At 36.7% G+C, this 16,763-nt stretch overlaps 1 protein-coding gene across 1 annotated transcript in view; it reads left to right on the plus strand.

The window, feature by feature from the left end:
• The window catches only part of LOC120879076 (nudC domain-containing protein 1), a 92,524-nt gene that overhangs the window by 37,935 nt on the left and 37,826 nt on the right, over positions 1-16,763 (plus strand). Inside the window, exons 4-7 of the mRNA XM_040262134.1 lie at positions 825-1,005; positions 3,982-4,164; positions 8,083-8,287; positions 11,866-12,010. Of these exons, the coding sequence (XP_040118068.1) occupies positions 825-1,005; positions 3,982-4,164; positions 8,083-8,287; positions 11,866-12,010 (714 nt within the window). The remainder of the gene's footprint in view (positions 1-824; positions 1,006-3,981; positions 4,165-8,082; positions 8,288-11,865; positions 12,011-16,763) is intronic.

Raw genomic sequence — 16,763 nt, forward strand, 5'->3', positions numbered from 1 at the left:
GCTCAGCTTTCTTCACAGTCCAACTCTCACATCCATACATGACCACAGGAAAAACCATAGCCTTGACTAGACAGACCTTTGTTGGCAAAGTAATGTCTCTGCTTTTGACTATGCTGTCTAGGTTGGTCATAACTTTCCTTCCAAGGAGTAAGCGTCTTTTAATTTCATGGCTGCAGTCACCATCTGCAGTGATTTTGGAGCCCAAAAAAATAAAGTCGGACACTGTACCTTTGTAAATTTCCAGAAAACAAACAACACAAAGCAAACAAAAAACAGGAAAGAAAGATACATACACATATATACAAACAGTATTCAGAAACTAAGAAGAAGGCAGAAATAAATTAGATATATGATTAATATATTAATATATAATATATAATATAAATGACTATATTATAAATGGATGGATATTATACAATAATATTAATATATCAATAAATTAGATATGAGACAGGAAGAGATGCAGTAACGAGTACTGGCCTCGTTTCCTCTGTACGGAGCACTCTTTTTCACTTGGCAATTCTTTTCTAGAGGATTGCTTTTAATTCCCTTTCTCTTGTAGATGCCATTTGGAGGCCGTTTTGTTTTCTGTGCGTACTGATCAGTTTTCTCTGTTAAACAAATAGATGTTTTCTAAAAGTTATTTCTTGAAGCAGTATTTTAAACTTGTAAGCTTTATTTCAGGGCTTTTCTGTTCTTGTGTCCTTGCAGTAAACAGTATCCAAATTACTTGTTGGATTGTCATAATTCTGTGTATTTCCTCTGTGCTCTATGCATTCATGTAATACGTTTTTGTGAATGCCATCTTTTTTTCTTTTTTGTAGATTGTATTTAATGAAGAGCTTGGGAGTCCTTTTATCATTATTCACAGTGTCTCATTGCTGAAAGCTGAAGAACATTCAGTAGCTACTCTCCTCCTTCGAATAGAGAAAGAGGAATTGGCTATGAAAGGAAGTGGTTTCTATGTTTCCTTGGAGTGGGTCACTATTAGTAAGAAATATGAAGGTAAAACAACAAAATTCTGATCTCTCTGCGGTGGTTGCCATAATTCATTAGGTTTTGAAATGCAAAGCTGTTCCTATAAATGCTTTTTCTTAAGCATTGTGTTGTGATTCTAGTACCTGCCACCCAATGGAATGAATATTTATAAGTAGTTTCTTCTTAGGTATGGATTATAAAAAAAAAAAAAAATTACGTGCTTCCACAGTTGAATACACCTTTTTTGTAAAAGGAGACACTACTACGTATTTTGGAAGAATTTAAAGTGTATGTCTTTAATATATACAAAATATATGTTAATATGTAACATTAAACACAAGATTTGTTCTTCAAAATATTTAGTGTAATTTGTTCTTTTTCCCGGTGTAGTTTTATCTCTAGAGGAACACAGTAACTTAAATCTTTAGATTAGATATTGGAAACTTTCTAAGGGCTAGATGGTAACCATATGACCTATCGCAGTTATTCAACTAGGATCTTGTGCTGCAAAAGCAGCTGTAGATGAAGGCATAAATGAATGAGTATAGGTGTATTCCAGCTGTATTCCATTTCCAAAGACACAAATGAATGAGTTTATTTATTAACACTGACGTTTGAATTTTATATAATTTTATGTGTATTTAAATATTCTTTTGATTTTTTTTGAACCATTTAAAAATGTAAAATTTATTCTTTAGCTCACAGGTCATAGTTTGCAGATCCCTACTTTAGATAAATAAAAGCTTTGTTTTTTTTAAATTAAGGTACATAGCATAGGAGAAATCACCATGGGTGTTTTTCCTTCTCTGAGGCTCTTGGTTCCATGACAGCTTTAGCTCGGTCCACAGCAGCTCTGTGCTGCAGCTCCATGGTTTCCATGCTCTTCATCTCTGTTTCCTTCATTCAGCTGGACAGTTATATTTAGACTCACCTTTCTTTTTTTTTCTCTCCAGCCAATTTTAATTACTGTAATTGTAGAAACATTCTTTCTTTTGTTGACTTTAACTTTCTTTTCTGGATGTTTCAGTTCCTTTATTCCCTGAATTACTAATATAATTGTGTTACTTTTTATTTTCTAATGAATATAACAGAGCAGTGTTGTATTTCTAGACTGTTGAGTAGAATATTTGATAAATTATATTTTGTGGTCAAGTAAGTTTGAAAATGTCGGCATACAGTAGCCACATTTCACATTAAGCATAGTGAAGTTTCTAAAAATCTTGAGTAAAAAAAGAAAATGTAATTTTGATCCAGGCTTTCCCAACCCATTTAGCCATGGAATTCACTTGAGACCTACTGTTTTCTATCCCACATGTTGGGAAAAACCATCCTATAAAATACAGAGTGTCTAAAGTTGGGTCTTTGGAGCCAGGTAGAACTCTGCCTTGCATGTACCTATGGAAGAAAAATAGTTGTTTTTACTTCACGAAATGAAAAGTCTATTCTTAAATATATATGAAGTGAATGTGTGAATGTAGGTGAGGATTTAGAGAGAAAAATGACATATTTTAGAATGGGTTGTATTACTATGTATGTATGTATATTATTATGGGAAGGATTGAGGGCAGAAAGAGAAGAGGTCGTCAGAGGATGAGATGGCTGGATGACATCACTGATGCAATAGAGATAAATTTGGGCAAACTTCTGGAGATGGTGAGGGACAGGGAGGCCTGGCATGCTGCAGTTCATGGAGTCGCAAAGAGTTGGACACTTTGGGCCACTGAACAACAACAACATATGTATTATTATGCATAACTCATTGTGTTGAGTTATGATTTTTTGACTACTCAGTGTGAAGCTAATAAGTACTACCCACTGTAAAAAAACTTTGTTATCAAAAGTAACAATGTTAAGTAAAGGTATGGAGTCAAATGTTTGAATACTTCTAAAGCAAAAAAAAAAGAAAGAAAAAAACCCTTATTTTCATAGAATAAATTCAGTTAGTTTACCAGAAAATTTCAGAACACAGTTAATTGTTCCTATTTTTAAAATTATAAGTACAGTTATTTTATATTTTATGGCTGCTGCTGCTGCTGCTACTAAGTCGCTTCAGTCGTGTCTGACTCTGTGTGATCCCAGAGACGGCAGCTCACCAGGCTCCCCCATCCCTGGGATTCTCCAGGCAAGAACACTGGAGTGGGTTGCCATTTCCTTCTCCAGTGCATGAAAGTGAAAAGTGAAAGTGACATCACTCGGTCGTGTCTGACTCTTAGCGACCCCGTGGACTGCAGCCCACCAGGCTCCTTCGCCAATGGGATTTTCCAGTCAAGGGTACTGGAGTGGGGTACCATTGCCTTCTCCATATTTTATGGCAGTTTTTATACACATTCACATACTTTATGGCAAATAGATCTATATGTGAATGTGTATAAAAATTCTTTCTACCATAAAATTTATTTCATTTTAAGTAAACCTGCTAATGGACAGACAATAGTCCACACCACACTTTTTCCATTACCATCAATTTGTGGCCCTTGTCAGAAGACGCCTATCATATACTGGCTGAGAAAGTAGACAGGCTATAGTCAAGGAATGGGTAGATTTTTCAGAGGTTGATGTTCAGGTAAGTAGGTCACTTTTACAGTTTAGGGCCCTGCTGTCGAATAGAAATTTTTCCAAAATGGACGTGTTTATATGTGAGCCACTCAGTGTGATAGCAGCTAGGTATGCGTGGCTTTTGAACACTTAAAGTGTGGCTTGTGTGGCTGGAGAAATGAATGTCCATTTTTACTTAATTAAACAGCTACCGTGGCCAGTGGCTACCACATTAGACATCACAACGTAGAACAAATTTCATCAGACCCATTTTTTTAAAGAGATTTTATTTACAGAATATTAGGTTGTAAATTTTTTTATCCTTTTATAAAAAGGTACTAATAGTCTGCTTTTTAATAGTACATTTAAAATATTTAAATTAGAATTATACTTGAATATTTTCAGATATTTTTATTATAGTTTTTTGGTTGTAATTTTGTTGTTCTAAAATGCTTTATTTTCTCACAGATAATAAAAAATATGAAATGGCTAAGTGTAATGTTCTCCGTGGGAAGTCCGTGCCACATTATGCTGCTATTGAACCTGATGGGAACGGTCTGATGATTGTGTCCTACAAGTCCTTTACATTTGTTCAAGCTGGTCAGGATCTTGAAGAAAGTAAGGATGAAAACATGTCTGAGGAAATCAAAGGTGATTTTACTTTGAATCATAGAGCTCCTGTGTAAAATAGATCTGACTTGTCCTCCTAGCTGGGTTATAAGTTTTACCAGGTCAAGATTGGCACTGAATTTTTCTTTGTTTTCCTTTATATTTCCCAGAAGAGCCTTTCATAAAATATACCACCTAAGTAGTGTGAACTGGTTAAATTTAATACTTTTCATAATTACAAAAAATGTTTTTAAAATCTATGTATTATTTTACCTGATTAGATATTTAACAAATACTTAATGAATAAACAAATACTGATGTCTATTTGCTGTTGATATTTGAAAGTCCAGCATATTAGTATCATAGATAATAATTAAAAAAAATAAGCTAACCTCTTTTCATATGATAGTGAAAGTTGCTTAGTCACGTTCGACTCTTTGCGACCCCGTGGACTATACAGTCCACAGAATTTTCCAGGCCACAATACTGGAGTGGGTAGCCTTTCCCTTCTCCAGGGGATCTTCCCAACCCAGGAATCAAACTGGGGTCTCCTGGATTGCCAGCAGATTATTTATCAACTGAGCTATCAGGGAAGCCTCTTCAGATAGGTAGGAAGAGTCTTGGTATCAGTTCAGTTCAGTTCAGTTCAGTTCAGTCGCTCAGTCATGTCCGACTCTTTGTGACCCCATCAGTCGCAGCACACCGGGCCTCCCTGTCCATCACCAACTCCCGGAGTTTACCCAAGCTCATGTCTATCGAGTCAGTGATGCCATCCAGCCATCTCATCCTCTGTCGTCCCCTTCTCCTGCCCCCAATCCCTCCCAGCATCAGGGTCTTTTCCAGTGAGTCAACTCTTCACATGAGGTGGCCAAAGTATTGGAGTTTCAGCTTCAGCATCAGTCCTTCCAATGAACACCCAGGACTGATCTCCTTTACGATGGACCGGTTGGATCTCCTTGCAGTCCAAGGGGCTCTCAAGAGTCTTCTCCAACACCACAGTTCAAAAGCATCAGTCCTTTGGTGCTCAGCTTTCTTCACAGTCCAACTCTCACATCTGTACATGACTACTGGAAAAACCATAGCCTTGACTAGATGGACCTTTGTTGACAAAGTAATGTCTCTACTTTGTATAGGCTATGTAGGTTGGTCATAACTTTCCTTCCAAGGAGTAAGTGTCTTTTAATTTCATGGCTGCAGTCACCATCTGCAGTGATTTTGGAGCCCCAGAAAATAGTCTGTCACTGTTTCCACTGTTTCCCCATCTATTTCCCATGAAGTGATGGGACCGGATGCCATGATCTTCGTTTTCTGAATGTTGAGCTTTAAGCCAACTTTTTCACTCTCTTCTTTCACTTTCATCAAGAGGCTTTTTAGTTTCTCTTCACTTTCTGCTATAAGGGCGGTGTCATCTGTATATCTGAGGTTATTGATATTTCTCCTGGTAATCTTGATTCCAGCTTGTGCTTCTTCCAGCCCAGTGTTTCTCATGATACACTCTGCATAGAAGTTAAATAAGCAGGGTGACAATATACAGCCTTGACGTACTCCTTTTCTGTATACATCTCTTCATATAGGTGTGCTAATTATGTTTTCTTCCCTTTCATACTGAACTGAAAGAAAGTTCCTAGGGGATAGAATCACTTACGTTTTCTCAGTCTTGAATGAATGAATGAAGGTAATGTTTTAGAATGAAAAGAATAAAACGGTTCTTCAGAAGAAGTTTATATTTGTATGCAAAGAATCCATATTCTTCTAAAAAATATTCAGGAGACCATTTCTCTAGAATCATTGCTGTTCATATTTCTGATATATAGTCAGAGAATAGTATATTTTACTTAACAGATTTGCACAGTATTTAACAATCATATGTATTACTCTTTGAAGCTACCCTTTGTATTACTTTAACAACTTAATTATTTAAAATAAAAATGGGTTTCACTATTTTTATGTATTTACATAGCTCTTCAGGGTTTCCCTGATATCTCAGCTGGTAAAGAATCTGCCTGCAGTGCAGGAGACCTGTGTTTGATTCCTGGGTTGTGAAGAACCCCTGGAGAAGGGATAGGCTACCCACTCCAATATTCTGGCCTAGAGAACTCCGTGGACCGTATAGGCCATGGGTTTGCAAAGAATCGGAAATGACTGAGCGACTTTCATTTTCACATAGCTTTTAAAAAATAAATTGTTGAAAAAATCTGAAAATACTTTTATAATAAATATTTGAAAAATATTTTCTCCAGGTTTATAAATATGAATGCCTGAATATAAGAGTTGTGCATGGTGGCCTTTTACTTCACCTCTTAACAGCTTAGTTTCCTCACAAGTGATTTTTTTCACAAGACCCCTTTCTGAGTAAACTACTGTTCTGTCTTAGTTATAATGTTAAACTCCTCTGGAGCTTAGCCAGAGGAGCTATTTGTATTACTAGACTACATGCTCTTTAGAACTCCTTTGGTGTGGTTGAGGAAGAATGATGGACTGCCTTCATCCTTGGGACCAGTCTGCCTAGTAGCTAGGCCCATGTGCTTCCAAGACAGATTTGCAGCCTAGTTGGAACACATCATGTTTTTAAATCACTAGCCACTAGTTGACATCTCACGTTATGTTTGAATTCCTCCTGAATTTGTTCTTCTCTTTTAGTGTAAACCACTTCCATTTAGTGTAAACCCTTCAGTTTTTCTGTTTTTCTTCTAATAAACGGCCCTTACTTAACTTCTTGTACCCACTTCCTCTTGGGAAGTTTCTTCTGTATTTATTTTAGTATCATCAGACTTTCACAATAAGAAAGGAAAATGGTTGTAATAAAAATTATGGATAGTTTGTTAATTAACATGCTTTCTTTTAAGCTCTCTTCTGAGTATATATGCTGGTTTCATTTTCTATAAACTTCAATTAAACTGATATTACATATTACCTGGGCTTCCCAGATGACTCAGTAGTAAAGAACCTGTCTGTCAGTGCAGAAGATACAGGTTCCATCTCTGGTTCAGGATGATCCCCTGGAGAAGGAAATGGCAACCTACTCCAGTATTCTTGCCTGGGAAATCGCATAGACAGAAGAGCCTGGTGGGTCACAAAGGAGTCAGACATGACTTAGTGACTAAACAACACCAATGTTATGTTTCTTTCTGATGAGTGAGTGGACAGATTAATGTTTATGGATGCTATTAAGCAAATATTTGTCCATTTTACATTTAAGCCCTGCTTTCTTACTTCATGGTTATAGTATTACGGGTCTAAAAGTGTTTCTTAGGTAGATAGCTTTTTAGGAGCCAAGCAGAGGGGATAGCGAAGGAGTTGAAAGGAAGATTTTTTTACTAGGAACTTAGACTAAATATACTGACAGCCCTTGAATTTGCTATGAAATTGCTTTCATGTTGTGGGGTAAAATAGCCAGTACTTTTATAAGGAAAATTTATCTTTTATTTTTGTGTGGATGTTTGTCCCACCAAATAGTCATAGTCTCCTATGTCACAGAGTTACTAAATTGCCCCACCAGTGGCAAATCAAGGTTGTGATGAAAGTTTCAGGCAGAGTTTGTGACATATTTGGTATTCTTTTAACTTGGAATCCTGTATATGTGTGTGTGTGTGTGCATGCATGCATGCATGCTTGGAATCCTGTGTCTGTGTGTGTACGAGAAGAGGGAGAAGCAAGGATACTGGGAGGTAGGGAATAAAGAGTTGCTATGACTTCTATTTTATGAGTGTATATCTTCTAGGGCATTAGGTAAGACTGGAACAGGGAAATGTCAAGTGTGATTGCTACAACACTTTGAGTGAAAATTCCCCAAGGAGATCTCTGTGTATTTGTTCATAATTACTTTTTTGTGAGACGATCACTAGAAAAGATGCTAGATACGTGTTCTTTTGTATGTTCTGGTTTCTGATTTTTTATGTTATGTTGTAGTCTCTGTTTTTTTTTTTTTTTTATTACATAATACATTTTTCTTTCCCAAAGAACCTCTGTATTACTGGCAACAGACTGAAGATGATTTGACAGTAACAATACAGCTTCCAGAAGACTGTACTAAGGAAGACATTCAAGTACAGTTTTTGCCTGATTCTGTCAACATTGTACTGAAGGGTCAGAGGTTTTTGGAAGGTGATCTCTTTTCATCTATTGATCATGAAAGCAGTACATGGATAATTAAAGAAAATAATAGGTATATTTTTTAGTTTTATTTATATTTGAAATTTTACCTTTTATTATTTTACTTTTATCTTCTCTTTATCCTTTCTGCAGTGGTTACATCAAGGGGGAATACTACGATAGGCTCATCGATACTGCTGATTATTTTTCTTAGGATAGATTAAAAATGGAATTACTGTGTCAAAGAGCACAGCAGTAGTTAAGGTTAAAGATACTAGCTTAGTTATTGTTTGCATTATATTGTCATGCTTTTCATTACCAGCTCTGGATACAATATGAGAGTAATAATAATAATAAATGGTTGAAAATGGCTATTTATTTGAATTTTCACAATTTAAACTTTTTAATGGAAGTAATTTGTTTCTACGAACTTTTAATTTGCTAACTAGATAATGTATTCCTGTGCTGTCTTGTTCATTGTTCAGTCGCTCAGTCTTATCCACCTCTTTGCAACCCCATGGACTCCAGCATACCAGGCTTCCCTGTCCTTGGCCATCTCCCAGAGTTTGCTCATACTTATGTCTATTGAATCGGTGATGCCATCCAACCATCTTATCCTCTGTCATCCTCCTGCCTTCTGTCTTTCCCAGCATCCGGGTCTTTCCTAGGGAGTCAGCTCTTCGCTTCAGGTAGCCAAAGTATTGGAGCTTCAGCTTCAGCATCAGTCCTTTCAATGAATATTCAGGGTTCAGTTCCTTTAGAATTGCCAGGTTTGATCTCCTTGCAGTCCAATGGACTCTCAAGAGTCTTCTCCAACACCACAGTTCAAAAGTATCAATTCTTCCGTGCTTAGCCTTCTTTATGGTCCATCTCTCACGTCCATACATGACTACTGAAAAACCATAGCTTTGACTAGATGGACCTTTGTCGGCAAAGTCATGTCTCTACTTTTTAATACACTGTCTGGGTTTGTCATAGCTTTTCTTCCAAGGAGCAAGCATCTTTTAATTTCATGGCTGCAGTCACCATCGGCAGTGATTTTGGAGCCCAACAAAATAAAGTCTGTCACTGTTTCTGTTGTTTCCCCATCTATTTGCTATGAAGTGACGGGATCAGATGCCATGATTTCAGTTTTTTGATTGTTGAGTTTTAACGCAGCTTTTTCACTCTCCTCTTTCACTTTCTTCAAGAGGCTCTTTAATTCCTCCTCGCTTTCTGCCAGTAAGGGTGGTGTCATCTGTCTGTCTGAGGTTATTGCTATTTCCCTTGGCGTTCTTGATTCCAGCTTGTGCTTCACCCATCCTGACATTATGCACCATGTACTCTGCATCTAAGTTAAACAAACAGGTGGCAGTGTACATCCTTGTCTCACTCCTTTCCCAGTTTTGAACCAGTCAGTTGTTCTGTGTCTGGTTCTAACTGTTGCTTCTTGACCCACAAACAAGTTTCTCAGAAGACAGATAAGGTGGTCTGGTATTCCCATCTCTCTCAGAATTTTCCACAGTTTATTGTGAGCCACACAGTCAAAGGCTTTAGTGTAGTCAGTGAAATCAAGTGAGTCTTGATATGAATCTAAATGCCTAGAGTCTAAGAACTGTATATCTAATTCACAGTTTTTTAGGCTTTAAATTGAACAGATATCCTAAAATCATTTTATTAATGGAGAAATCTGGTGTCTTGGTTATATTTTATATATATTGTTTAAAAAACTCTATATCCAAAAGGTTCTTTTAAAAATATTTTATATTTCCATAATTCTATTTAAACATATCTTACTAGTGTGTGCAATTTGAGGATAGCATTTTTAAACTGGCAAACCAGCTGGAACATACTGTTAAATATAAGTCATCAAGCAGTAACTCAGCCAAGATTTAGGAGAAGAGCTGGACTATATGCAAAAATAGATTCAACATTTAACACATGAACATAGACCAGTATTGGTTTTCCATGAAATTTGAGGTACTTAATTACTATTTAATGTTACAAAAGATAATTACAGTGATGTGTGTGTGGTATCATTGGTTTAAAACACATGATATTTTTATGTTATTCATCTCATCTTTAATAGTTAATGTTCTGACTTTGAAAGGATTTGTTAACTAATCTGTATTATGTATGGAGCTATGTATTCCTTTTTGCTTGGATGGTAGGATATGATTCTAGTTTTTAAATGTAGAAATGCATTTATGCTAAAAGAGTAACTGACTGAATATGCCAATTTAATGATGGTTAGTAAATTCTTTATAAACCAAGACTGTATGAACTTGTTAACTTCTTTAGGTAGCAACTGACTAAGAACAGTATACATTCTGGTCACTAGGTACAAGTTCTTTAATAGTTATTTACATATATTTTTTCAGAGAGGCAGAATAGTGCAGTAGTGAAGAACATGGACTTGGAGCCAGACTGCTTTACTAGCTTGTGACCTTGGCAAGTTACTTAACTTCTCAGTGCTTTTTGTTATTTGTAAAGTGGAGATGCTAATAGTACTTACTTTCTTTGTGGTGAGCCATAAATGAGTTAAAATATGTAAAGTGCTTAAGATAGCACCTAGCATGTGGTAAGCATTAGGTAAGTATACGCTGCTGTCATTGTTTTTATTATCATCATTAATCATCCTCATCTTTTGAGATTAGTTTTCTCCTTAGAAGATATAACTATATCTGGGCATTATTAATTGTGGTGGTAATTTTTAATGCTAATTATAGAAACTCATTATATAAGGAAGATATTTTGTATAGTCTCTTTAAATAAAAGTAGTTTTAGAAAATTTTAAAGTGCTGTAGTTAATTCATGAGGTGGTGATAATAGCCTTGAAAATAGCTGATAAGTTACCATGTTTTATTTGATAATTATGATAATAGTTGTTATTGTGTTCTTGCAGTTGTTTCCTTGCAGTTGAGATCCAGGGCATGGGTTAGTATGACCCACGTGTACCAGAGATGGTGCATGGGAAAGGTTGCTTTGCTGTGGAGCAGGTGCCACCACCCACTTTTCTCTGTATTACCGCAGCAGCCAGCTTACCTGGATTCCCTTTCCTAGTCAAGAGGCACATGGCCAATTCCCTGTCCCATGTCCACACAGTCTGCCCTGACTCACCTCTCTCTCCCTTTCCCACTGTATTAGTCCTTAATCTTAGAGTTCCCTTATGGGTTCTTTTTTATTGATTTAAGCTGCCTGATCTGTAGTAATCATAGTATGACTATGACTAGTTTGGTGATAGTGAAGGTAATTGTTGGCTCCACACACAGAGAGAGACCTTTAGTTATAGGCCCTTTCCAGTTAACTTTACGTGCCCATCACGCCAGCTCCATTCCTCAGTGAAATAACTCATAGATACATCCTGCTTATGTTTCCACTGCTTAAGGTTGGTAACACTGAACACACCTGAACTGCAAAAGTGCTGTCGGGGGTGATTTGACTCTTTCCCCTCAGTCCAGTGGTACTTTCGTATTTGTTAAGTCTACCTTGCTTACTCCTGGATGATAGGTGTTCCATCATATGCGAAACTAAAGTGAACATGATTTTTGGTCAAACATTCTCGGGACACCAGAGGGATAATTTCTATGGAAGATGCTTCTGTTTGATATTGGTTGTATAGTTTGTGTAGCTGCTTAATGTAACAAAACTTTGCTCATTTTACACATCTAGCTTGGAGATTTCCTTGATTAAGAAGAATGAAGGCATGACATGGCCAGAGCTAGTGGTCGGTGATAAACAAGGGGAATTTATAAGAGACTCAGCTCAGTGTGCTGCAATAGCTGAACGTTTGATGCATTTGACCTCTGATGAACTGGTAAGCAGTTGCAATAATAGTGGCACTTCCCAAGGATTCAAAAGTATGTAGGGATTATACCATGTTTTTCAAACATTATTTTGCTTTTCCTAATGTAAAAGACATTAGGTATTACCAACTAGTGTTTGAATATCACTTGAAATTCTAATATTTATTCCCTATTCCCTATATGTGTGGGGGGATGTTTTACATACAGGGTGGGTGTGCATGCGTGTGTGTGTGTATATGTATCGCTCAGTCTCTCAGTATATGTAGAGAGAAAAGGAAATATATAATTGATCCTTGAACAATGCAGGGATTAGGGGGCCCACCCTGTACATTCAAAAATCAGAGTTTAACTTTATAGTTGGTCTTCTATATCTGCTGATCCACATCCTCAGGTTCAACCAGTTGCATATTATGTATTTCTGTAGTGTGTATTTTAAGTTCAGTTCAGTCGCTCTGTCATATCCAGCTTTTTGCGACCCCAGGGACTGCAGCATGCCAGGCTTCCCTGTCTATCACCAACTCCTGGAGCTTGCTCAAACTCATGTCCATTGAGTCAGTGATGCCATCCAGCCATCTCATTCTCTGTCGTTCCCTTCTCCTCCTGCCTTTAGTCTTTTAAGTAGACCCTTCCAGTTCAAACTCATGTTGTTCAGGTGTCAACTGTATCTGCCTATATATCTGTATTCTCCTTTAGAAGAATTGACTGACCAATGCTGATAGGGACAAAATTTTGATTTTATACCCTACTTTGCTAATAATCTATTTGTAATCAGTGACATTTTTTGGATCTTAAAATATCACAAGGGGTGTGTATACATACACACTACGTATAACCATGGTTTTTTGTTGAATATATTCCTCCTCTGATAACATTTAAGATAATGTTAAGAATTTGAACAAATACAGCAATACACCAGAACTTCAGTTATCTTCATTTAACAGATCTTACATCAGCACATTTAAAATGTCTGACTTATTGCCATCTGGAATAATAGCAATGCAGAGGGTTGTATAAAGAAGTATTTATACTGTAAAGTTGGTTGCATCCTAAGACAGAAAAGAAAGATTAGAATATTGAAAGTAAATGTCTCTCATGAAAGAAAGCATGACCAAAATGGAGACACCATGTTTCACCTTTTCCAGCATAATGAAAAATTCCAAGAATCACTGGAATTCTGTGTATGACTACAGAACTTTGATTTCATAGCTTTGTTACAAGTCATGCAGACTGCATTTCTCTATGCTCATTCATTCAGCAAGTATTTTTTGTTATAGGGCTTTGGAGATACAATTATAGAGACAGTAATGGAGGTTTGTTGTGAGATTGTAGATAATTGCTGCTAACTGCCTTTTAAACTTGATGATTTCAAATGAATGTTGTTAGATAAATGACTGTTATTTATGCCTGAATACTAGTGTATTTGTTAGTTTTAAAATAATAGAATTTTGTCATCTCTAACTGAAGGCAGTTTTTGTTTTTCAAATCTTTATACCTTTTCTTGCCTTACTGCACCGGTTAGAACCTCTAATCCACAGTAAAATAAAATTACTCTCTTTTACATATTGCTGGTTTGGTTTACTGGTATTATTGAAGAACTTTACATCTCTGTGAGGAATATTGGGGTCTGTAGTTTTTGTTTTGTTTTTTTTTTTTTTGCTTTTTGTATGTGGGTAATGCTGAGTTCATAAAATGAGTAGGGAAGTGTTTCTGTCTTCTATTTCTGGAAGAGGTTGTAGACTTGGCATTATATCTTCTTTAATGTTCGATGGAAGTTGCTAGTGAAACTGGAGTTTTCTTTTTTTGAAGGTTTTTAAACCATAAATTTAAGTTGTTTAGTAGATATTTGGGTTATTTATTTCAATTGACTTTATTTTTCTTCTTTTTTTTTTCAGTTTCCAGTTTTGTTCATTTCTGTTATGTCATTTATTACTTTCTCCTTGCTTGCTTTGGACTTATTTTGCTATTTTTTTTTTGAAGGTGAAAGCTTAGATGATTTTTTTTAATCTTCCTTTTGTAATGAAAACATTTAATGCTCTACACTTCCTTCTAAATACTACATTAGCTGCATCCTCCAAATTTTCTGCATGTTTTCTTAATCCTGTTAGTGATTCATTTGATTTGTTGCTGGCTTTCAGTTTTTTGCCTGGCTGGCTTATTCTTTGTTCTTAAACCTAGGGCAGAACTTTTCACATATCTTAGCTAAAAGTGTGATATGTTTACCAGGGTTTCTCCTCCTGTGTAGTCCCTGATTTCTAATTTTTGTCTCCAAGTACATTGACAATTATCAAAATTCAGCTTTTTAGCTTTTTATCCACTGCTTTCCCTTGTCTTTTTCAGCTCAGCTTGAAATAGCGGATAGCTTGAGGAAAACAGCATGGAGTCTTGGGTTTTCTTTCCTTTCTCTTTTCTCTGTAATCTTGTCTTTTTCAGTACTGGCTGCCTCAATAGTCCTTAGCTTTTAATTTTTGCCCTCTTATTTCTAGTGTTAGTTGCTTCAGTTCTTTGGGACCCCGTGGACTGTAGCCCACTGAGCTACTCTGGGGAATTAACAAGCAAGAATACTGGAGTGAGTTGCCATTTCCTGCTCCAGGGGATCTTCCCTTCCCAAGGATCAAACCTGCATATCCCATATTGCAGGCAGATTCTTAGCTAAGCCTCTAGGGAAGCCCTATATGAGTAATTGAGAGGGAGGGAGGGAGAGTGCTTTCTGTTCTGCTGGATGTACGTTATCTTCTTGAGTCACTGTAACAGAATGCATGCATGCATGCTAAGTCAACTTCAGTCATGTCCAACTCTTTGCAACCTTATGGACTGTAGCTCGCCAGGCTCCTCTGTCCATGGGATTCTCCAGGCAAGAATACTAGAGTGGATAGCCATTCCCTTCTCCAGGGATTGATCCCGAGGCTCTCATGTGTCTTGCATTGGCAGGAGGGTACTTGACCACTATAGCCACCTGGAAAGCCCATGGCCCAGCTCATTGCTGGAATTACCTTCTAACCAGTCACTGTAATCATTGTTTCCTTTGATATTTAGGATGGAGCAGACAACCATAGCTCAGTCAGTTCAGTTCAGTTCAGTTGCTCGGTCATGTCCAACTCTGCAACCCCATGAACTGCAGCACGCCAGGCCTCCCTGTCTATCACCAACTCTCGGAGTTGACCCAAACTCATGTCCACTGAGTTGGTGATGCCATCCAACCATCTCAGCCTCTGTCATCCCCTTCTCCTCCTGCCCTCAATCTTTCCCAGCATCAGGGTCTTTTCAGATAAGTCAGCTCTTCACATCCGGTGGCCAAAGTATTGGAGTTTCAGCTTCAACATCAGTCCTTCCAATGAACAACCATAGCTAGCTGGCTCTATATCTCAGCTGGAAATGGACAGATCTGATAATGTCTGTAACTTTTAGACATTTTGTTTCAGACCCTTGTGGGTTCTTAAACTCTGAATAACATGACTGTATTTTGGCAAACTAGGTATGTGGGCATTTTATCAGTTGCTATAGAATTGTATTTCTGTTACATGCATGTGAATATACAATTTATAACTTGAGTAATCCTTTTTCACTCTGAGAGAAAAACATGAAACAGTGATTTTTGCAGACAGTGAAAAATACTAAAATCAGTGATTCCATTTATCTCTGTGTTTAGCTTATTTTTAACTATACCTCTGTGTTTTTGTTTTGGTGGATATTTGTGTGTGTGTTTTACTGTTGATTCTAGAGATTATGGTGTATGTCTTCAGCTTATCACCATGTGTCTTCAACTCATATCTTGAGTTCATTTAACTCATATCTTGGGAACTTTACTCCTTCATCCTTTGCATTACTTTTGCCATTTTATTTCTACCTTATAAACTTAATATGTTACAACTTTAGTCACTTGTCTTTTAAAGAGATTAAAAATGCAGTGTGGAAAAGTCTTGTATTGATCCAAATGTTTGTCATTTCCTCTTTCACACCGTTTATTCAGATTTCCATCTGATGTCATTTTTGTCCTGCTGAAGAATTTCCTTTATCATTTCTTGCATTGTAGTTCTGCTGGATAAATTCTTTCTGCTGGATAATTCATTTGTTTTTCTGCAGATATGCAAAAATTCATGCCTTTCTTCTTTTAAAGCTATTTTTCTTAATTGTGTAAGACACTGTTGACGGGTTTTTTACCTTTCAGAACTTCAAACATACTCCATTGTTATCTGGCTTGTATAGTTTCTAATAAGTCAACTGTCATTTGTAACTTTGTTCCTCTATTTGTAGTATGATTTCCTCTTCTGACCACTTTAAAATTTTCTCTTTGTTACTAAGAGAATGATTTTATTTTTCTTATTTTCAGCAATTTCATTGTAATGTGAATTACTGTGATTTTTTTCTTAATGTTTGTTATGCTTGAGATTCTTTGACCTGTAAGATTATCATTTTCATCAAGTTTGAAAAAAAATTGCCATTATTTCTTCAAATTTTTTCCTATTCTTCTTGCATCCTTCCAAATACTTATATGTTAGACCATTCAATATGGTTCCATAGGTCACTGGGGTTCTTATTTTCTGTGTCTGTTTTTAGTTTTTATCTTCTCTGTGCTTCATTTTTAGATGGACTCTTTTAACTTTTACCAGGGTTTCCCTGGTGTCTCAGGCAGTAAAGAATCACGTGTAGTGTGGGAGGCCTAGGTTTGATCCCTGGGTTGGGAAGATCTCCTGAAGAAGTGAATGGCCACCCACTTATTCTTGCCTGGAGAATCCCCATGGACATAGGATCCTCACGGGCTACAGT

This window comes from Oryx dammah, unplaced genomic scaffold, assembly GCF_014754425.2.
Source record: "Oryx dammah isolate SB20612 unplaced genomic scaffold, SCBI_Odam_1.1 HiC_scaffold_19, whole genome shotgun sequence".
NCBI classification, from domain to species: Eukaryota; Metazoa; Chordata; class Mammalia; order Artiodactyla; family Bovidae; genus Oryx; species Oryx dammah.